The 24,864-nt window shown below is 35.5% G+C and overlaps 1 protein-coding gene across 5 annotated transcripts in view; it reads left to right on the top strand.

The window, feature by feature from the left end:
• Positions 1-24,864, top strand: part of LOC135216120 (trithorax group protein osa-like) — a 596,580-nt gene that overhangs the window by 277,721 nt on the left and 293,995 nt on the right. For all 5 annotated transcript variants that reach the window (XM_064251166.1, XM_064251168.1, XM_064251165.1 and 2 more), the window contains exon 10: positions 23,550-24,661. In XM_064251166.1, coding sequence (XP_064107236.1) covers positions 23,550-24,661 — 1,112 coding nt within the window. The remainder of the gene's footprint in view (positions 1-23,549; positions 24,662-24,864) is intronic.

The following is a 24,864-nucleotide window of genomic DNA, read 5'->3' as shown; positions in this document are numbered from 1 at the left end:
GATATATTTTAATCTTATTAAACTTACTAATATGTAACGTATTAATCAATATTAATATATTTGAAAATTATTAGATAATTTTTGTATCATAAGATGTATTTAGTCATGAAAATAACATCAAAATAAACTAGTTAGTGAATATTTATCATCGGTAAAACCTGCGAATGGGCAGATTTCCAGCAAATAATGGGTAGATATGGTGCAAAGAAATGTCCACCAATCTTGAGATGGTGCTTAGACATCCCATCTTGTCTTCCGAGACATCCGTAACCCAGATCGCTGATTTTCTCCTTTATTTACAAACCACAAGAACAAACCACAAGAACCTTCCATCTTCCACGATTAAGGGTTACCGAACCATGCTTTCCTCATTGTTTAAGCATCGTAATCTAGATCTTTCAACGAATCAAGATCTTAATGACCTACTGAAATCTTTCGATACTTCCAAGCAGAAGTCAAAAGTGGTTTCCTGGAATCTGGGTATGATACAAACAGCCCTCGGTTACCTTTGGTATCACTTACTGGCATTTCCGTTTTATGGCGCTTGTTCAATGTGATCATAACTGGGTTTTACCCTCCATAGGGTTTATAGCACTGTTGTCTAGTTACCGGTGGCTTAGGCTAAGTGCTGAGACTGCCTCGTAAAATACAAACATAACGAATATGCATCTTTACCTTGTCTCTTTTCAATAGTTATCCTTTACATTTATTTATCCAATAATACTATATGTAGTCTTATGTTACTACTTATTTACAATATATAGTTTAACTATAACTATATGTATTCAACAAAATAAATAAAAATATAAAGCATTTAATTTAAAATTTAGCTTTCAATATAACATTTAGCATAAAAGATGTATAAAATCATATGTAACTGCAGTGATGTCATACCCAACTGACTTTAGACTGAACTAGGGAGCATTGATATGTTGAGGAGAGAAAGAGAAGAGATAAAATATTACTGTATGTATGTAAAAGCAATAACAGTTCACATAAAAAAGGGAATTTCCCAATAAATTTAACATAATGATAAAATATGAAAACAATGAAATGCCATACAGAAAAAAGTTAGAAAAAAAAGTCTTAATTGGGCCAGTGTTCAGTGCGCCAAGTGAGGTGGCCTAGTTGAACAATATTAACAAAATAGTAAATGAAAGAACAAAGCTTTTCACAATAAAATTTAGCATAAACTATTAACAAAATTATTTGTCATTTCAGTGATAGATGGCTAACTTGAGGTAGAGAGATGGGTCATTTATATTTTTTAGTAATAATGAATGGATGATTTTAAGTTATCGTGCGTCATGGTATTGTTGAGGAGAGAAGAGACAGTAAAGTCTTTACTATAATATGCATGCAAAAGCAGTACCAATTCACATGCTGTAAGCCAAGAATCGCCATAACCTGAAACGTCATAATTGTAATGGGAATGAATAACACTTACAGTGCTGTTAATGGTGCCTTAAGCATCATTAGTGCTGGTAACAACGGGGTAAATCCATTTATAGCGCAGAAAAATTCTGGTTAACGGCACTGAGGCAAGTGCCATAAGTCTGGAATGACATAACGCGACCCTGATGTAACCCGGGTGACTGCCTGTAATGGGCCTGGTAACTTATTTCTCAGTGCAACGGTTAGTACATTACCATCAGGAAAAATATATTTCATCTTACTGGGGCTGTTTTAAAATAAAAATGGATAGCAGTAAGTTTTATAATTTAATTAAAATCTTGTCAAATTTTGTCAAAGGTCTTGTACTCTTCATTTGCACAGTCATTTAATGATTAATGAGCATTCTGTATTTTCATAATTACAGCACTAGTATTTCTAAACATCAGAAAATGGAGAGATTGTTTACTTGTCAATGTGTATCATTACAATGTTATTTTTGTCTTAAAGACTGATTTAATCAATTCAAATCTGTAAGATGTTAGACAATGAATATCTTCAGTGCTAATGGAGTTTTGGACATAAGCATACCACGTAATTTGGGTTGGGGTGGGTTTAACATTGACATATTTGTACATCAAAACATTTAACATTCACTGGCTATTAAAAGAAAACTGTGATGGAATTCATAAGTGGATCAGGTTTATCATTAAGATAGATTGCAGCTAGTTTCTTCACTAGTTTATGTTGTTCATAATTCAGGCATCTTTTTGCATTTCATATAGGTGGTGTATTGAGTTTGTAGTGGAAGAAAAGATTGAAGTTCCTGATGCTTAAATGTTATGGAATCTTGCACATAAGGAAGTGATGTTATATAATGATCAAGATTTTGAGTTAATTACCAAGAGTAATTAAGAATTTGAAGTTAGAAGATTATTAATATGAAACCATTGATTGGCTTAAAATGATAGGTCTATTCATTGGTCCTTTAAATTCTTGATTTTTATATCCTCTGATTATTGAATTTAGTTGTAAGAAACTAGTAAGCATAGAAGGATGGATTTTTGAGTGATATCTGTTTCTTTTAGTGGCACCACCAATGATCATGTGATTCCCTCCCACGCTAAATAGTATCCACTCTCGGCTGCCTCGTCTAGGTCAGGTTAGGGAAGTACGGTTGTATTTCTTGACCCCCACTTTTTCTGATTATACATATGCTGTCTATTACTCTCACATACAATGTCGAAAAAAAGGTGACCCCCTTAGATCCTAGTAGAAGCAATAGTTATAGTTTTTTAGTCTTGATCATACTATCAAAGATGTAATAGGGATATTTGAAAATGACCCAAGACTAACACTGGTGATCAGAGGTCAAGTGGTACAAGGAAACAATAAAAGCTTTTGGAATTTTTGTTGAAAATAACTGGAAGTAATGCAGATGAAAAGAGCAATCATAGGTATTCAGTAATTAAGGGTCAAGTGCAAAATAGATTTGAAGAATTGCGCCGCAGGAGTCATCAATGTTTCAAGATTTGATTTTCGCTAAAATTAATCTACTTTACTGTTAAAAATTTTAACAAGTTCATTGAGTGACATTTTGTTCACATCAAAGCTAAAATGGTCATACTTCTAGTAGGAAGATATTGAAGGAAGTGGATGAAATATAAACAAGAAAGTAATTCAACTGTGACTTAGTGCTGCATTAAGCACACTGTAGTTTATCACTTTAGGTCACATATGAAACTACTTTTCTTTTATTTATTTATTTTTAAAACAATGAAGAAATACTATATGGGAAATAAAATAGCCCATCAAACATGAGTGAAGCATATATGATTCATATAAAGGCCCTGTAGAGCTGTAAAGTGTAGTTCCAAACTTCCAGTAAAGCAAATCTCAGGGAAGATAAGTTAAAAATAAGAAACTGTAAATGTAAATTGTAAATCACTAATGAAGTACACAATAGCTGGAAAAAAATAGTATGGAAACTAGATTAAACATCATATCATTTAGAGCTATAAAATTACTGAAGTGCAAGAAGAATGGAAAGCTGATTTTTTAAATACTTATTCAAATATGCCTACTATATGAAACACCATGAAAGTAACTCTCTAGCTTTGAGCAAATAGATTCTCTCTCTCTCTCTCTCTCTCTCTCTCTCTCTCTCTCTCTCTCTCTCTTCTCTCTCATTTATACTATTATAGTTTTTTTTTTTTTTTTTTTGTTTTTTTTTTTTAGTACGGAACATTCTTTTTCTAATAAGGTAGTTTTGGTCAATTGATATTTTAATGGAATAGAGACATGAATTTGTTCATTGTAGCAAACAAGGGAGCACACTACAGTATACGAATAAGGTCAGGGATTTTCTTATGAATCAGAATTTTAGTCGAAAGCATCTATATTTACGGGTGTTGCAGGGTTAATTAAGATTGTTCATTAACTAAAGACTTTTTCTCATGGATTAGCTACTGTACACAAGATATGTATTCCATTGCAGTTTGCTAATAGCCCCTCTTATTTCACGCACTCCTAGGGCCTCATGTTTTTAACCGGTACTGAGCTGGCTGAGGGATGATGTGTAGACAGACTTCTCACCAATAGATGAGGAGGAGAAAGAGGGCTTGCCATGAAAGAAAGGGAGAATGCAAGCGGCAGCGCCGTCATGTACTATTGGAACTGAAGAGCAGAAAGACATTTAATCCTCAGGATAATAATTGTGCTATATATAGTTCTGACTCAGAAAAGCCAAATATAACAAGTCCTGATAGCTTTGTATTTTAATACCAGGAAATTAATAGTTAGCAGCATAATGCCTATGCCAAAATTTGATTCCTAGAAATGGAAGAAAAGCAATAACTAAATCCCTACAGACCCTCTTCTATAAATTAGTGCTTTATTTTGAAATCTGTCAGTTACTTCATTCTTGGAGGCCAATTTGTTACATGCGTTACTACTGTGTGATAGAGTGACATTTTTGAACAGTAGGAAAACTGATAACTTTTTTGTGCATTTTTAATTTAACATCGCTCCTATTGCCTTTATATTAGTTGCATGGAGGGAATGTTGGCATTGAAGACATGTAGGAAAACTTTCTTATGATGGAAAATAAAGATTTTATATTTGAAAAATGGCAATGCTAGACTTAACCTCACCAACAGTGCATTCAAAGATAATATGAATAATAAAGTGAATATAGAATTGCAGTATATATTTCCTGTAGGTTGTATATTAAGTTTTTTTTTAGCCATGGGGGCTTCCATGGTCACATTATTTTTAAGCACTTTAGAAAAAGCAATCAGCTAGAAGGTACTATTTGCTGTATATGTACCACAAAAATATTTTCATTGTTGAACAATTAAACACATTTGTAGATATAAAATTATATAAAGTTTTAAAGAGGCAATATTTTGGTAAAGGGCTACAAAATTTTCCCATCTCTAGTTTTTCAGAGTTGTTCTAGGAATAAAAAAGGCCATCAGTAGATTTTGTAGGTTTTAAAATGCCATTAAGAATAGTGTACGAAAATATTTTCAGAAATATGCTTTATAAAAGGACAGTTAGCAGAAAGACATGATTATGTATATCGTTTTTGTTTAAGAGTGACCAAGTTTTCTTTTTATTTATAAAGGGAAATGTTTTATGCCGTAAAAGTTCTGTGGCTACATGTAGATTTAGCCATGATCTTGAGAGAGTAAGTTATTAGTAGTTGCATATCAGGATTAGCAAGCCTGTGAAATGTTCTTATAATAATTTACTATTTTTGATGATTAGATACCTCAAAAAAGTTTAAACTGGCAATGACTGAAGAATGATAAACTGATGACTGTGGGAAAAATGTGCAAGATACTCAATAAATTTTTGACAACAGGCTTTCCCAGTAATTTTCTGTTGTTTTGAGTTGGGTGAATACATCTGCATATAACACAAATATATTTCTGTCTTCTAATTTAGCTTCTATATCCTTTTTTGGTCTAGTCCCTATTCTTGGAACTTTTTATTATTCACAGTTGAGAGAAAAAGTGGAATTTCTCTATATCAGCAGAAAAGTAGCTGGATAACTGATATTTACAGTGTCACTACAATTTAAGTATATACTAAGTGATCTTTGATATGTTCATTTTTGTATGATGTTGACAAATGAAAGTAACTTGAAATTTGTTGTGAATTATTGTATTTTTAGAATTAGCGTAGCTACACATAAAATCATCATTGTAATTAAGAAGACTTGATTTAGAATTACTGGTGAAAATGTCAGAGACCACAGATTACATAAATAAAAGATATTTCTTTATGGTTCATATTGCTATTGAGTTGTAAACAAAGCAAGGAAAGTCAATGCTTATAATTTCCATATTTAGATAGTAGTATTCATATATTCCTGTAATGGTTTACAGGCATACCTTAATTCTTATTTATATTTCATTTCTGATAATAGGTCAGGTGTATTAAGCTATCAGTTTTTTCCTCAGTGTGGTACAGGTATTTTTCTTCCAGTATTTATTTGTATCTCCTACAGATACAGATAACAATAAATTTTGTTAGGTTGTTAACATTGTTTTTATGGGCAGCTCTGAAGTTTGTGATATTGAATGGTAATGATTTGTTGGAACATTTCCATGAGAGTGTAGGGAATATATTCATTGTATGTGGGAGTTTCATTTTTAAAGGTAATTTGCTGAAGCTTGTGTGCTTTATACCTTAGGTTCATTTAATTCAGTTACCATACTGGTATTTAGTAAGAATCATGCTTTGAGGTTGATATACTTGAAAACTGAAAAGTATTGATTTAGAATCCCAGTAATTTTATTTCACTCAGATTTTTTGTTTTCATTAAAGTTTCCTCAAAGTAAAATGTTTAGGTGATATGATAATAATGTCTTTCTGTCAGTTAAAGAAAGGAAGAGGGCTGTGACAGGGCTTGGCACCATATTGATGGAACATTTCTTTGAATGTTTATTTCCTTCTCATTACATCATCCCCTTCAGATTGTAAGTTTGGTTTTCAGTAATTGAAGTAGAAGGTATAAATATGTTGAAGATCTAAGTTTGCTTTTTTAATGCACTTTTTTATTGAAGCATAAGCACCCTCACAATTGATTAAACATTACATGTTCATAAATGTGTAGGGTTTGGCAGAATCAGTGATTTTTTTTAAAGTCCACAGGCATTAGGCAAGTTAGACCTGTTAAAAATCTGACAACTCAGTTTTCTGGCCAAGGGAAAATATATCTATTGAAAACAAATTTGAGTTCACCTTAATTTAGATGAGTACTTTACTCATTTGCTTTAAGCAATATCAGAGACCCTTAATAAGCCCTGTGGATGATTATGAGTACATATTTTTGTAGTGATGTTTTTATTAATTTGTTGTTGTTTTTGTTGTCTTGCCATTTTTATTGTTGAATTCAGTAACATATTTGAGATATTGATTAATTATTTAGATGCAGTAACATTGTGTCTTCACAAAGCACCTTGGTTTAAGTGAATGTGTAAAAAGTATTTAATATATCTGTTAAGGCTTGAAAAAGTTTGTAATCAGAAGTAACTCTTGATGGTAATCCAGGGTCCACTAGTAAGTGTCCATGGTTCGTAAATTTGCCAATTTATGGGAGCGCTCTCTCTCTCTCTCTCTCTCTCTCTCTCTCTCTCTCTCTCTCTCTCTCTCTCTCTCTCTCTCTCTCTCTCTCTCTCTCAGTTGGTTTCTTTTTGGAGATAGAAGAATGGTGCAGCAAGAAAGAAATATCTCTTAATTTTCCATGGGAAGTGTCATATAGGCAGTTCTGTCCCAACGGCATGATGATAACCAACCATCAGTGATAATAGCACAGTCCCCGGTTATTGGCGCCAATCCTTGGTTATCATCACCGATAACAAGGGGCTGCCTGTACTACTTGTCTTTCAAATACTTTTGACTTTATCAAGAAAATGTGAATACTGAACAATTATTCCTATTCAATTTTTTTTTTCCGCATACCTTTTTTAGTCTGTAAAGTCAAATGGTCTTTGGGCTTTACACTGAATATAAAAGCTATCATTTTTTATGGTTTTAAGCAACCATTTTTTAATGTGTACCTATTTTGTTGGAAACAAAAGTGGCTGTAAGTAATAGGAAATAAAAGATGTTTAATTGCAATAATTTAGGTTTTGATTGGTTAAAGTTACTTTAAACACTATATCCTTTGATTATATAAGTTGAAGGTTAATGAAACCTAATTCAGAGTACAGGTACTACTATATGGAAACACAAGAAGAAATGGAATAAAGAGGAAAAAAGTGTATTTGAACTTTAAATTGGAATAAACAGGCAAAAGTGTATTTGTGAGAGCCACATCTTGGACTCAAGTGTCATGTGATATACCTGAGCCTAGGCGACACCAAAACCTGAACCCGTGATAAGTTAGATTTTGTGAATGCTGTTGAATTGTTGACAGATGTGCTAAATTGCAATATTATTTAAACTTTTTTGATGCCTAAAAAGTTGTGTAGTCCAATACTATGTTTGACTATCTCCAAATGATTGAAAACAACTGTATAATCTATAATAATGAAATCATCCAAGTGGATATTGATTGTCCTCCCTGGTTGACAGTAGGGGAAACATGACACAGCCACCAACCTCATGCAAACCTGTTTGTCTGTCCTGGGTGGGGGGCCCAGGATAGATAGGGGAAGGAGAGATCCGCCCTCCTGCAAAGCTGTTTTCCTTCCCTAGATGGGGCGGGATAGGTAGGTGAGACAGCAGCTTTAGTTTCCAGTGCGTTATGTGCACTAACAAGCTCTTGAGAAATAGATTTTAAGCCTCTCTCTCTCTCTCTCTCTCTCTCTCTCTCTCTCTCTCTCTCTCTCTCTCTCTCTCTCTCTCTCAGGCAAGGATATATATAGGAACTTTGCCATCGGGGCTTTCTTTAGCCAAGGTACTGTATCTAACAAGGAGAATGAGAAATCAAGTTTCCAAGGAACAAACAAATGTAAAATAGTTAGTGGGTTTCACCTCACTCTCCTGCCAGAACTTATATATTTAAAACTGGATGCAGACACATCCATCTCTATTTTTGGTATGAATTTCTAAGAGTTATTTTTGAGATGATATATATAAACTACATTTACATATCAGCACAAAATAAGAATTCTGCTGTAATTTTGGGGAGGGTAAGAATGACCCAGTTTCTTTTAAAAAGCTACAAATATTTTAAAGTATATACAGAACAAAGGGAGAGTATTATTATTATTCAGAAGAAACCTGTTTATATGGAACAAGCCCACAGGGGCCAATGACTTGTAATTCTTGCTTCCAAAGAATACTGACCTGGAATTTAAGCTTGCAAAAAATATGGTGTTCATTAGGAAGGAGTAAGAGGTGGTAAAGGGAAATACAAAAAGAAGAGATCTCACTTATTAAAAAAGAAAAAAGTGCATCAATAAATACTGTAGTATTTGCCAGTGTATTAAACACTTTTTATTTTTAGATTATAAAAATATTGTCAAGCGTCTAATGCAGCTGTATCAGGGATGGGAGACCGAGCGCATATGCTAGCATTCTGGGTAGGCACACAAATTTTTCCTAATTTTAAAACATTTAAAAACAAGCCTAATTATTACAATAAATTGTGTTACTAATAATAAAATATTGAAAAGATACTGAATATTCAGTCAGTTATCACAAACTTACAAAAAATTCCGTACAATACTTAAGCGGTTAGCCTTTTTGCCATTTTTTGTGTTAACAATGATGTTTACTTATTTCAGAGTCCATACTTTATTCCAGTATATATTCGTAATATTGTATTTTATGCACAGAATCACACATTGTTCATACGCGAACAAACCTTCGGTCTTAACAATAGGATAATTTTTAGCACCTAGCTGGATCCGGTTAAAAAGCAGATGAAAGCAAGGAATCTTGAGATATCTACAATGCATGCGTAGACCGGGTGAAGAGTGGTCAAGGACCACGCACCTACGCCAGTCTTTTCTTTGACCGCCTGGGCGAGAGTTGTGTTTACTTCTCTTGGCCTTTTCCCGGTTTATTGCCCGTTTCATTTCTTTTATTGTGTGTGTGTTTTTGCTTGGTATTATGGCTTCTTCTGCCTTTTCTCGGCGTCAGCGTATGTGCCCCAGAGTTCCTGGTTTTCCGTGTTCTCGTTTTTTGGATTCAGCAGCGACCGGCCCTCACATCACATGCAGTAGGTGTCGTTCAAATTTTTGTACTATTACAAATCCTTGCACGGAATGCTGGGCATGGCCTAAGGAGCAGTGGAGGTCGTATGGCAAGAGTGAACATCGGAGAGTCTCGACTCTCCCTACTTGGGAAGGCTTTGCTCCTATTCCCAATGTTTCGTCTCCCACAGTAGTCAACCCCCATAGTATCGTTGTTCCTGCATCTCCTTCCTTTTCTTCCACTGATTCGTTGATGGAATTATCGGGAGGTCGCCAGGGTAATATTTATAATGTAGCCCCCTCTTCCTCGGGAGTTTATTTGGTTCCCGAGAAGGGTAAGGTTTTTTCATCAATCTCTTCTCTTCCAGTGTCGGAGGCGTCCAAAATGGCGGCGATTTGGAAGACGCTTGGGCTAGGGGGTACCCCATCCTTGGAGGGGTTGCTAGCACATTTTGTGGAGGCTCGCATCCCCCCTTCCCGGTCTGGCCAGGCCATCCTTCTCCTCCCAGCCTCGTCTTCGTGGCGTCATCCCGTTGATGACGTCACGGGGTCCATCTTTGTGTATTCCTCCGCCAGTGGTGTCTCTTTCCCCCCCCTCACACTGTGGGGAAGCTGTGACATCACTCACATCGATGACGTCTCTCCCAGTCGTCTCCTCTGATCCGCCTTGCTCAGCCGTGACGTCATCACTGCCGCCCAGTTCGCAACATCTCCCTTCCTTGTCTTCGGAGCCTTCTCTGGCACAGTCTGAGGTCATATGCCAGGCAGTGCTTCAGAGGTTGGACTCTGTATTGGATGTGAAGTTGGCTGCCCTATCGGTTGGGAGGACTAGTAGGAAATATGTTGTTTTGTCCCCGCCTCCCAAGAAGAGTGCGCGTAAGAAACTAGTGCTGTCTTCCTCTCCCTCTTCCCCCTCTACGCCTTGTTGGCGTATCAAGCGTTGGAAGGGTAAGGACTTTGCCCTTCCTTTGCCTTCGAGGGAGGAACAATGCGGACGTGTTCCCAAGAGTGCTGTGGTTTCGGTCAGTGTTATTGGTGTGCGTTCTGCAGGGGTTGCTTCGTCCTCTGCCTCGAATCTCGAACGTGCAAAATCGCGAGCATGTTGCAACCTCCCCTGCACGTATACGTGATGTTAGTGCTCCTTCTTCTCCAAAGCCTATTTGTCGCTGTAAAGATCTGATTACGCCTGTCAAGAGGTCAAAGGTAGTGAGCCCGTAGTTGGTGCAGCTTGAGTGTTTGCGTGCCTCTTTCACTGGTGCTTCCAAGAGTTCGACTCTAAGGGATTCTCCGTCGATCTCGAGTGTTCGAGTTTCCCCCCCATCTCACGTACGTACGACCGTCACACCCCTAACCATTCATGGACATGTGGAGTCATCTGTTGAGGTTAGTGATGTTCTTAGTGTTACAGTGGGTCCGTTTAGGAGGCCGACGCTTGGACCAGCCCGGACAGGTTAGTAGGGGTTGCTGACTGTTTGGCTGCTAACCCTTCCATTAATTTTGGTGGAGAAGGCGCATTAGAAGAGCCTACACACCCTTCTCATCGTCGGTCTCCAGTGCTGGAGCAGGAGGAGGGAGACATGCAGGAATTTCTGTCTTCCTTTTTGGAAGTTGTTGATCTCATTTGTGGGTGTAACCATTTTTTTATACAAAATCACTTTAAAATGTCTTTCATTAAATGTATGATGATTTTTTTTTTTTTTTTTTTTTTTTTTTTTTTTTTTTTTTTTTTTATTTTTTTTTTTTTTTTTTTTTTTTTTTTTTTTTTTTTTTTTTCTTTCTTCCCTCCCTCCACCCCCACAAAATATCCTTGTAAAATTAGGGTGCAGATTATGCGAGGGTCCATTTTATGCACCAACAAATATGGTAGATAAAAATTTATTAAAATGCCAGGCTGTTAGTATTGTCTGGGAGGCTTTTCCACATCCAGCAGTGTGAGGAATAAAGTAATGTGGAACTGAGAGGCGGTGGTTGAGGTTCATTTTCATGGTTATTTAAGGTGGCCAGCCAGCTAATGCTATTTTTTAAGGACAGGACTTTGATATTCGTACCACTTAATAAGGTGACTTGGACATCTCCAAACCGCATATGATTTTTGCCTCTGACCTTCGGTTTTGTGACGCCAGGGCGATTGATCTCAAAAATAACCATTTTTCATATTCTGTCTCCTCCTTTGATACGTAATATTAAGACCGGTAATTACTACCTTATATAGACCTGATGTAGACCTCCAATCAAATGAAGGTTTTTGTAAATTATTTTTTGTTTTTTGCTAGATGAATATTTTCATTATGGTAAAAAAATAAATCGGAAAAAAATAAAGAAAAAAAAATAAAAAAAAAATTGGAAAAAAGGCTTCATTTGATTGTTCCATAATGTCTTTCTAAGTTGTATACCAAATTTTAATGCTATAGCTTTAAAATTAAGGGAGACGATAGAATTTGAAGGTCAATAAGTATAGTTTTGAGATATGGGCATTCAAAGTTTTTCTTTGTATTTTTTACAAAGACAGTGGTAATAAATCATGATTATTATGAATTTTTTATTTCTTTTTGGGTATTAATTAACCAAATCTATGTTATTTATCATAATTTAATCATAAATGATCCCTTTGCTCATAGATCGTAGCCTGGGGCACTGCGTCAGGCGAGGCAGGGCACTCCTTCCTACGCAACTCTCTCTCCTTCACTAACTTATCTTATTAGTGCAAATTTTCTTCCTCTGTATGTTAGCGAGATGTTTTCCTTATCTTTTCCTCATTAGCATGATGAAATTCTTGCCGAAACAAAGAAAAACCGGCGTAAAAGCAAGAGAATGTTAGAGGTGAAACTCAAATGTGTACTCTCTTTTTACAAAGACAATGTTAATAAATCATGATTATTATGAATATCATATTCCTTTTTGGGTATTAATAAACCAAAACTCTGTTATTTATCATAAATGAAGATTCCTTTTCTCAAAGACCTAGCCTGGGGCTACTACACAGCCCTCCCTCTCTCTCTTCACTAACTATGCTAATATCACGAATATCATGATCTTCTGAACTCATATTAGAGTGGATTTTCTTTTTCTGTATGTTAGCGAGATGTTTTGCTTGTCTTTTCTTCTTTGGCATGATGAAATTCTTACCTAAACAAAGATAAACAGACATAAAAGAAGCGAATGTCAGAGGTGAAACTCGAACGTGCACCCTCTATCATGTTTCTGCTCTACAGATGCTATTGCTCACAAGTTCTTTGACAATAATTATTAAAATTTACGATAACAAGAAATATTACATTTTCTTGTACGGATCAATGTTTTTGGCTTATTGAGTTACATTTACAAATTACCCTCTAACTACGAAAGTAATAGGAATTTTGATGAAATATTTCGTATACGCATTCTTCAGTGCCATACGACGGTCCTTGAATTTTATCATGGCTTTGCATTTTTCCCCCTATACCCCCATATATAGGGGTACCAGCTGGCCCTCTTAAAGCATTGATTAGGGTGCATACGTGGCCTGTAACTTCTAGTAACGGAGTTTATATTTATCCTTATCCACTTGCATCGGAGGGGTAGCTGTGACAAGGGTTTACAAGTTGAAGGTGCAATGATTGGTGGTGCCTGAAGCATATTTTCATTTTGTATGATGAAGTTGGAGTTCTGCACTGGAAGTGTATTCATTCTTGAGCAAAATATACTTGGCATTGTCAACAAACATCTTTTGAGTGTTGGGGAAAGTGAATCAACCAGACTGAACTGTACTGGATTCCCAAGTTAGAGTGGCAAATGGGATTTTTATGATCCCACTCCTCTTGAACCTGCATCATTTCCATATCTGCTGGTAATAGTAAGGAATGTATGACCTCCCACCATAGATTGATTAGGGGTTCAAGGATAATGTTTTTCCAACAAGTGCAAAGTGTCTTGAGACTTAAATTTACAGAAATTAGAATTTAACTTTTGAAAGGTTATCTGGGGATTTACCTCCCTGATAATGTCTGGTGTCTTGTGGAAATGTGAACTTATAAAAAATCAGTAAGCAGTACCAGTAAGCAGTCAAATACACCAGTGGTGTAAATCAGATACAAATACATGTATGATGGCATGAGAAAGTTTAAGTAGCAAATGAGAAAGTGTTGATAGATTATTATTATTTTTTTTAATCAAGTTTACAGATGCATAAGGTAATGACAGTACGGGTGGTCCCCGGTTATTGGCAGGGGTTCCGTTCCTGAAAGGGTGCCGCAAAGCAAAAATCGCCATTAAGCGAAGCATGAAAGTCTAAGGGAGTAAAAGACACTTATGGCACCGGCTTATCGGCGCCATAAGTATGTTTTACTCCCTTAGACTTTCATGCTTCGCGTAATGGAAAGCTGCCATGAAACCAAAGCGCCATAGAGCGAAGCAGCCAATAGCTGGGGACCACCTGTATAGTCAAAATGTTATGAATATCCGAGGATTAAGCTAAGGACTTGGTAGTGGCTTAATACCTTTGCAGATGCACCTTCACTTTTGATTATCTTCATGCTATCAGAAGTGGGTCGGGGGAGTAAAATTATGCATGAACAGAAAAAAAAAAAGCAAGAGAGTGATTAACCCTCTGGCGCACAGGCTGAAAATATAAGAGTTTAAGGTACACTACTTTTCCCCCGGACCGAAAAGAACATGCGCATGGAAAAGTTTTTGGTAAAATTCGGTACGTCCCAACTATAACTGATATACACTTCTGGTTAGTGTTATTGTGTTGACAAATGATTGAATTATTTCCTAAAGCAATCAGGACATCTTTACAAGGCTTATAAATAATAAAAACGATGTGATGAATGTGAAATTTTTAAGAAAAATCGTAGATATTATTTGGAAATAGTCATGTAAAATATAATAATTAGGTTTGGGGGTTGTTTTATACCTTAATTGCGTAGAAATGTTTGATCTTTCACGTGGAAGCAGTAATTTTGCTATAAATGTGTTTGCTAATATGCTGTAATTTATTAAAAAATGCTAATTTTTTACAGTGCAATTTTCAGATTTTCAAATCTACTTATGTTGATGTTTTGTATCATAGCTAAGTAAGGAACAAAGATAGAACAAAAATTAGACACCAGTAGAAAGCTGAATAAATTTCCTATGAAATGCATAAAAAAGATATATGTATTGTTAGAATAAAATTGAGCAATTGTTGTGTGATTATGAAAAAATTTTTTTACTACAAAAATAACTAGTATTAAAAAAAAAAACTTGAAATTGTATTCACAATACAGCAAAATCATTTGCTTACACATAAAAACACTAAACAAAAACTATATGTACTTACAAGCACCAAAAAATCATCGGGAGGGTTAAAAAACATTGGTTGTAGCGCTTGTAAACTTCGTGGAACCTTGAGTTGAACTGACGCACTTGACACTTTGTAGCTAAGCATGTGCATCAGCTAGCGGCGTCTGGTATGCGTTTTCTTCCAGATAAGTCATCTGTTGACCCAATGGCGTCAACTACATTCTCTATGATTGACGCTTTTTTCTTTTTCGTGAATTTTACCCAAAAATAACTTACATTTGATGTGCCTGGCACATCATCTGTGCACTTACAGAAAAAAATTTATTGATGCTCTTAAGAGTTATCAGATCACAAGAGGTTAATTCTTTTGCTATTTGATCAGCTGGCAGAATCTTTTACATTTCTTAGAAAAAAGAGAATTAAGTTAATTTATGTGGATTGATATATTGGAAACTCATACAAATTATGTAGTACATCATAATGTCTTTACAACCTTATTTAGATACAATATTATGGTAAAGCTTCTAGGTCATATACCCTTCATTTACACTTTGTAATGTCTCTGAGGCTCAAGTGCACAACTTTATCAAGTTTACAGTACCTGTAGAAGGTTTAAGAGTAAAGCCATTATCAAGGAAAAAAGTGGTTTCCCATAACTATTTATTTTTAAATCAAATCATCATACAGTCAACCACCCGTATTCGCCGACTCACCCGTTCATGGATTTTTATTTGGACCATATCTAACCATTATTTGCTGGGAATTCGCCAATTCACGATTTTTCCAACAATAAATATTCACTGATTAGTGTATTTTATGATATAAAATGATTTACTAAGTTTCAAATATTAATATTGATGAATACTGTATTAGTAAGTTTAATAAGATGAAACGATATCACATAATAAAAATAATTTTCTCTCTCTCTCTCTCTCTCTCTCTCTCTCTCTGTCTTATGTACGTACATATCTTTATGGGTACTAATGTTTAAGATGACTTTGAAAGTATATTTATATAATCCCAAAGATTAATATGATAATTTAAGGTAAAGTTGATGTAGGATGTTACTTAAGGTATACATCTGGTATATGAACTTTGAAGATTGGCAATTATAAGCAATTCTATTTTTTCCTTCTTAACTCTCTCTCTCTCTCTCTCTCTCTCTCTCTCTCTCTCTCTCTCTCTCTCTCTCTCTCTCTCTCTCTCTCTCTCTCTCTCTTATTGGCTGTGTATATATTTCTAATGGTAAAATATTTAAGATGACTATAAAATTATATTGATAATATCAATTCAGTGGTATATTTGATGTAGGTTGATATTTTTACCTCGGTACAGTCTCAAAAGAAAAACAAAAATATATGTTGGTAGCAATGACCTTATAGCAGCAAGGCACTGAGGTGACATTCGTTTTCTCGCTTTCTCAACCTCTCTCTCTACCCCTCTCTCTCAACCAACTGATCTCACATAATTACCTAAGGTAACTAAATCAGACTTGTGAACTATAAAAATACATTTATTTAAGAATGAAAGGATTAACTAAATAAATCAAATTGTCAAAGGAACAAGTGTTTAACTGAATAAGTCAAAATTCAAAATCCAAATAATTAATTTCCCTGATAACCCTGTAACCCTGGGGATTGAACCAAACCTGTCCACCTCTTTCTCTATAATAACCAACCTTAGTTTAGTCATAAAATAGGCAACTAGAAATGTCATAGCACAGTCTTATAAGTAACACCACTCCATTAGGGGAAACTCCTTACTTCCCGGTTTTCCAGGTCCAGAAACATCTGGAACACAAACAAAAGGGTCCCACATAAATAAATGGCAAATGAACCTAAATGGCACAAATCAAAAAGTTATGTGGAAAAGAACATCTCTAGAATAAAGGTTTAAAATATAAAAAGAGAAAGTTATTCTTGGGCTTATAAGTATTCTTACCCATTTCAGTACTAATCACTCACAACAAAATAAGACTTGGATGTTCTAAATTGGGGCTGCTTCTAGGAGCCCAGTTATTTTACTCTCCCATTATGTAGGGGAAACTGCTTGTATGTATGCAAGCACGAACTTACTCACAAGACACTCCCAAACATATGACGTCAGTGATTCGTCACAAGTTCATTACACTGGAATAGAACGTGACATAATTGCTCATTATCAAGCCCTTAAAATCTGTTCAAAACCAGATTCTTGCTTCCACTTATGCACGGAGACAGGATGTGGTCTGTTCTGCTTAGGTAGCAACTTCCACTAGGTGCCATCCCAGTGATTGTATCAAGATTTTCGGAGGTAACGCTGAATCTGTCCTTTTATGACCTCCACTGTTTACACGGAGTCAAAATTATGACATCTACGTTTCAAAGAATGTCATAGTTCATCATATCCACTTATCAACCACCAGTTAACAAATATATATATATATATATATATTTCAGTGGTACCTCGTTTGTCGAATGTTTCTCATGTCGAGCTTACCATTTTTCGAACAAAATTTTTTAGAAAATTTTGTATCATTCGTCAAACAAATGCTCGTACTTTGAACTGACTAATTATCTAGTTTATACTTGATTTTGATGGCTTACTAGGTTTTACAAGTTGAACTGTATTAAATTTTTTTTCATTTACAATATATAGTTTAATGGTAACAATATTCGAAAAAATAAATTAAAAAGTATAAAGCATTTAATATGAAATTTAGCTTTCAAAATAACATTTAGCATAAAAGATGTATAAAATCTTACTTAACTGCGGTGACAGCACGCCCAGCTGACTTGAGGAGACTGAACAAGGGAGTGTTAATATGTTCAGGAGAGGAGAGGAGAAGAGAGAGTTAAAATATTACTGTATGTATGTAAAAGCAATAACAATTCACATAAAAAGGGAATTTCTCAATAAATTTAACATAATGATAAAATATGAAAACAATCTAATGCAATACAGAAAAAAGAAAAGAAAAAAATTCTTAATTGAGCCAGTGCCGAGTTAGACGGTCTAGTTGAACAGTATTAACAAAATAGTAAATGAAAGAACAAAGCTTTTCACAATAAAATTTAGCACAAATTATTAACAAAATCATTCATCATTGAGGTGATACATAACTAACTTGTGGTAGAGGGAGGGAGCTGAATGAAGGATTTTAGGTTATCGTGCGTCGTGGTATTGTTGAGGAGAGAAGAGACATTAAAATCTTCACTATAATATGTATGTAAAAGCAGTACCAATTCACATAAATAAAATGTTGTTTCACAATAAATTTAACATAATGATAAAATACGAAAACAATCAATGCAATACAGAAAAAAAGAAAAAATTCTTAATTAAGCCAGTGTTTGGTGCACCAAGTGAGACACTCCAGTTCAAGGTCAAGAGAATCTATACTCTCTAGACCTTGGTCTAGTTGAACAATATTAACAAAATAGTAAAGAACTACGTAGCATCCCAGACATCATCATACGGAAAGGTGACAAATCATCAGTGTACGTAGTGATGAAGAAAAGTGATTATTTTGAAAAGATGGATAGGATCCTCCTGGACACTTCCAAATTCCAACGTTTAACAAAAGACCCCACCGAGGACCTCAGAAAGAAAAGTGTCGAGGCTTGTGACTAGGGCCAACAATCAGCAAGATGTTGTAAAATTTCCTAAGGTTAAAGGAGACTATGGGCCCGGTTACTGCTACAGAACAGTGAAAAAGCACAAGGCAGGCAACCCCCTAAGGCCCATCATCTCTCAGATGACATCCCCAACCTATAGGATAGCGAAGGTCCTGAATGATTTGCTGGTACCTTACATACCCGGTGCATATTCACTGAAATCAAGCGGTGGGAGTTTTAAATTTTTGGATCGCCTACAGGAAAAGGACCAGAAGACGACATTGCCTCACTCGACGTTGAGAGTTTGTTTACGAACGTTCCCGTCGAAGAAACGATCGACATCATTCCTGATCGTGTATACAGGTCCGAGAAGAACCCGCTGCCCATTTCCGAAGATGTCCTCCAAGATATGCTGAAAGCTAGTACTACAGAAGCCCCTTTCCTCTCTCATCAGAGTGAATTATTTCGTCAAGTAGACGGAGTCGCCATGGGATCCCCACTAGGGGTCCTCTTTGCAAATATGTACATGGCCACTGTCAAAGAAAGGACCTTTAGAGAACATAAAAAACCTAGGATTTATGGGCGGTACATCGACGTTATATTCGTCACAATAAAAGAACCTGACGATGCCAGAAAACTAGCAGATGCTCTGAAAAGAAACTCAGTGCTCAACTTCACCACAGAGCACAGCCAGCAGAAGACTTTGCCATTTCTTGATGTCCTGGTAAAACAACAAGAAGGACAGTTTAAGACGACCGTTTATACAAAAGCAACAAACGCTGGCCGTTGCTTGAACGCACGCGGGGAATGCCCAGACGCATACAAAAAGTCTGTCGTGAGTGCGTATGTCAACAGAGCCTTCACACACAGCTCATCATGGAGAGACATACATAACGAACTCGATTGAATTCGCCAACTGCTGACAAACAACGGCTATGCAGATCAAATTATCGAAGCAGCAATAAAAAAGAAAATGGACGAATTTTACCAACCCAACACGATGACGAAAAACGAGGAGAACTTGATTATTTACCATCGTGTACATTATGGGTCTGCATACAAGGAGGATTGCTGCACACTACGCGGGATAATAAACAGAGGCGTAACCCAAAACCCGCCCCTTACCATAAAATAAGCCTCAGGATATATAGTAAGCCCAACCTTGTAGCAGCCTTAATAATGAAGAACAGCACCGCTCCGTGGGGACCGAAGGAGATGTGCACAAATGTAGTTTACAAATTTACTTGTCCAGAGGAGGTGTGTAAACCTCACAGCCAAAACTACATCGGGCACACTACAACGACCCTTCGGAGACGTCTGCTGGCTAATAGAAATCAAGGGGCCATATATCAACATTACATAGATGTTCACGACAGGAAGCCATCTCTACAAGAGCTCATAGAAGGCACCCAGGTCGTGCACAGAGAAGACAACTACGGTCGCCTCTCAATAACGGAAGCGGTGAGCATCGCTATTCAGAAGCCGACCTTAAACGTCCAACAAGAATCGGACCATATACTCCCCTCCAGCAGGAGAAGGAATACGCAAGCCAACAGGGACCAGACAGCGCACCCCAATCCACCGAGAACATCGCGCCCCTTGGAAGACATGAGAAGACCCAGCGTCAGCGAAAGTCAAGTAACATCCTTGCTCAGGTCGCTGAGACCCCGCCCAACACGAATCAGCAGCCGTTAACCAACATAGACCATTTGGACACACACACACACACAAATTTAAATCATACACATTTATGTATAAACAGAAATTATCTCTTGTACATTTATGCATGCTATAAATTATATACATATTTTTATTCCTGTATTTAGATTTCTGTATTCATTTTCATTCCTGTATGTAATTTTGTAATTTTTATCTAAAGCCAACATGTAACATATTAAATTTTAAACATACATTTCAGGAAACTCTAGCACATGGCATTGTATTTTGAATATTTATTTAACCACTGTTTAAACTTTCACTCTTATTGTCACACTACATATGTCCTTATGTTCTTTGTATCCAAAACAACGCCCTTAAGCTGTTAATCCCTAGACTAACCAGTACCCATACCTCAAGGTCATACCTCCCACCCCACAGATGAAATAAATAGGCTGAAAGGTCAGATTGTAAGTCAGTAGTCACTTGATAATGCCATAAGGCGAAACAGCTGTCGTGACAAAATTCAATAAATGGAAGAAGGAAGTCTGCGTATTTTTCACCAGAAATTGACGAACGAGAATCGGAAAAAACTTCGTCGGTATGAAGATACCTGCAAGAAACTTTTTGATGTCACTAAAGCAATTGCTTTTAATGAAAATTGTATTAGAGAAAAACTATGCCCTAAAAGTATATATATATATATATATTATATATATATATATATATATATATATATATTATATATATATATATATACATATATATATAATATATATGCAGTCCCCGGGTTAAAACGGGTTCCGTTCTTGATACGCGTTGTGACCCGAAAATCATCGTAAGCCGGAACATCACCAAAAATCCTAAGAAAACCTTACTTTTAATGCTTTGAGTGCATTCAAAATTATGTAAACTGCATTCTTATTGCATTTTGCATAAATTAAACCTTCAAATATTGATTATTTTGCAATTTTGGTGTCATATTTCTTCTGCCAGATGAGCGTTGTAGGCGTTGTAACCCTGGAAATAATTTCTGATGAATATAATTGAAAAGCGCCTTAACCTCAGAACGTCGTTAAGCCGAACCCATCGTAAAACCCGGGGGACTGCCTGTATATATATATATATATATATATTATATATATATATATATATATATATATATATATATATATATATATATATATATATAAATAGAATACACATACACACACACATATACATGACATATATACAGGCGACCCTCGATTAGCATACATCTCTGTAAGAGAGGGAGAGAGAATAATTAGTTATGTGATATCATTTATTCTTATAACTTACTAATACAGTATTGATCAATATTAATAATTTAAAATTAGTAAATCATTTTTTGTATCATAAAAATGTATTTAGGCATAAAAATACCATCAAAATACACTAGTTAGTGATTACTTATCGTCGGAAAATCCCGCGAATAGGCGAATTCACTGCAAATAATTAGTAGATATGGTCCTAAGAAAAATCTGCGAATCCAGAGAACGCGAATGGGGGCATATATTTGATATGCTAATATATATATAATATAAATGTATATATATATATAAATATATATATTATATATATAATAATTAAATATATTATATTATAATATGAATTATTTACACATATATATGTATATATAATATATATACACATCATATACATATATATATAGTATATATATGTATAAATATACATATACAATATATATATACACATATATTTATGCATATATATACATACATATATATATATATATATATATATATATATATATATATATAATATATATATATATATATATATATATATATATATATATATATATATATATATATATATATGTATTGTATAGATATTAAACATATATATATATATATATAATATAAGATATATATATATATATATATATATTATATATATATATATATATATATATATATATATATATATATATAGATATATATATATATCAAATATAATATAATGCATACAGCAATAACATCAATCATTAAAGAAAATACTAATGTGAATTAGTAAGGTTTTAGTTTATAAATATGAAAAATTATGTAAGAATGAAGGAAATCCCAGTCTTCTCTTTCTAACTCCAGGTACTAAAGCTGTCAGTTATCAAGTAATGGGAGTGGAGGGGGAGGAGCTGTTGTGTTGTTGCCACCAAGTGTTCATGCAATTTCTCTCTCTCCTCTCTCTCTCTCTCTCTCTCTCATCTCCTCTCTCTCTCTCTCTCTCTCTCTCTCTCTCTCCCCATTTACTGAGACTCAGGAATTTTTATAGTACATGTACTATATGTTTTTAATACTTTCATATAATAATAATAATATTAATATAAATGTAATTACAAGATTCATATTACGTGATAGTACTTTAAAGAAATACAATAATCTATCCATTTCACTCTTTTAATTAAGGATAACTCCTCTCTCTCTCTCTCTCTCTCTCCTCTCTCTCTCTCTCTCTCTCTCTCTCTCTCTCTCTCTCTCACATGCCACACAAGATATGTATGTCATAGTGGTAACTCACTCCCTCTGTTTCGCTGGAAGCGTTATAAGTAGTTTCTTTGAGAACACACACACACACACTCTCTCTCTCTCTCTCTCCCCTCTCTCTCTCTCTCTCTTCTCTCTTCTCTCTCTCTCTCTCTTTTACCGAGATGGAAGAATTATGGTACTAGTATGTAAACTGTTTATTGATATTTTCTGTTGTTAATAATAGTTAAATAATAATAATAAAACTGTAATTACAAAATTCATTTGTGGTAGTATTTTAAAGAGATGAAAATTACCTTTCCATTTCACTTGTAAGGATAACTCCTCTCTCTTACCGAGATGAGAGAATTTTTATGGTAGATGCATATGTTTATTAATATCAAATAATAATAATAATAGTAATAACTAATTTCAAATTAAAATTCTTCCCTTTGTCTTTTTGTTATCTGTTTCCCTACCTTCTCATAACTCCAGTGACACTTGGAGATGGGAAGCTGTCAAACTTGTCAAGTAACGGTGCCATACAATGGTCAACCAATTTAATGGTTTTTATGCAATCTCTCTCTCTCTCTCTCTCTCTCTCTCTCTCTCTCTCTCTCTCTCTCTCTCTCTCTCTCTCTCTCTCTATGGTACATGTATGTAATAAGTTTATCATTAATATTTTCCAATAATAATATACTGTAATATGTATAATGATAATACTATAACTGTAATTACAAATTTCATATGTGAGTATCTTAAATACAATAATCTTTCCATTTCACTCTTTTAAATACTGTAAAGACAATTCTCTCCTCTCTCTCTATCTCCTTCTTCCCGTCTCTTCTCTATAATATCTATCTCTCTCGTCTCTCTCCTCCTCTCCTCTCTCTCTCTCTCTCTTTCAGCAAAAGAATTGATATACAGAGAAGCATAATTGTTATACATAACTTAAAGAAAAATTATTTTCTTTTTGTCTCCAGATAACCCTGCTATCAACAGAGTACCACCAAACCAACAAAATAATGTTCCAGTTAAACAGAAGCTACAAAATACTCCTAGCCAACATCAAAAGCAAGGATTTAGGAAAATGGCTCACCAACAAAATCAAGTCGGGCCCCGTCCACAAATGAATCAGCCCCAGCAATTTCGTGGAGGTATGGATCAGCATCAGAACAGAGGACAGCCACCATCTCGGTATGATAACATTCCTCGTTCCCAACAGCAGAATATGGCTCCTGATTATGGGCATCCACAACACCCGCAAAGAATGTATTACTCACCTTCACAGGATCGACCACCACATCCACAAGGTCCTCCTTCTCAAAATATGCCTCCACCGCACCACCAGGGACCATCTTCACAGCATTCTATGCCGCCACCACCTCACCCTCCTCCTCCTGTGGCTGCACAACCTCCTCCCCATGGTCCTCCTTCCCATGGCCCACCACCACCACCAGGTCCTCCACCTCATGGGCCACCCCACCAACATGGACCTCCCATTCAAGGACCTCATCAGCCGCCGCCACCTGAGCATCATCCGCCTCCTGACATGCATCGAATGCCTCCTATTCAGTCGGTGCAAAGGCCAACTCATAATATATTAAATGCACCAAGACCATCCCCTCAAGCTATTTTAGGCCCTCCACCTGAATTACCTCACAGACCATTGATCGATCCTCGAGACTCTTTTACTTCTCACAGTGATTATTATTCTTCTTCCCGAACTCCCTTGCCTTCTCAAGATTATTCTGGTAGTTACAGTGAATCTAGTCGTTCTGGTTGGAGTGATTATCCTCAATCGTACGATAGTTATCGGGACACTTACAATGACCGAGATGACTATTATCGCAGGGAGCCTAGAGACTCATTTCAAGATCCGAGATATCAGGACAACTATAGATATGACTCCTATGATAGAGAGTATGATGATCGTTACCGTGACAATTATTATCGTGATTCTTATGCATATGATCAGTATCGTGAAGGAGATTATCGTTACCCTCAAGATGGGCCTACACATCCTGATGACAGAGGGATTGGGATGAAGCCGCCTGCAGGTGGTCATATGGATCAAAATCCACATCATATTCAGGTAAATAAAAGTACCATTTCATGTTGTTTTTTGTATAGATTGCTTCATTTTATGTAGTTTGCCGAGAAGAAACATGCAAGTTTATTCTAAAGAAAAACTAGATATATACATGTACTGACTTCAGATTGACATTCCTCTGAAGGATATATCAAGTTTGTGTATATTGTTGAAGTCTTGTACATTTGTGGTAAGCAAATATTTAT

This window comes from Macrobrachium nipponense, chromosome 6 (genome assembly GCF_015104395.2).
Source record: "Macrobrachium nipponense isolate FS-2020 chromosome 6, ASM1510439v2, whole genome shotgun sequence".
Classification (NCBI taxonomy): domain Eukaryota; kingdom Metazoa; phylum Arthropoda; class Malacostraca; order Decapoda; family Palaemonidae; genus Macrobrachium; species Macrobrachium nipponense.
The sequence above is the reverse complement of the archived record's forward strand: the minus strand, read 5'-3'. Positions and strand labels throughout refer to the sequence as shown.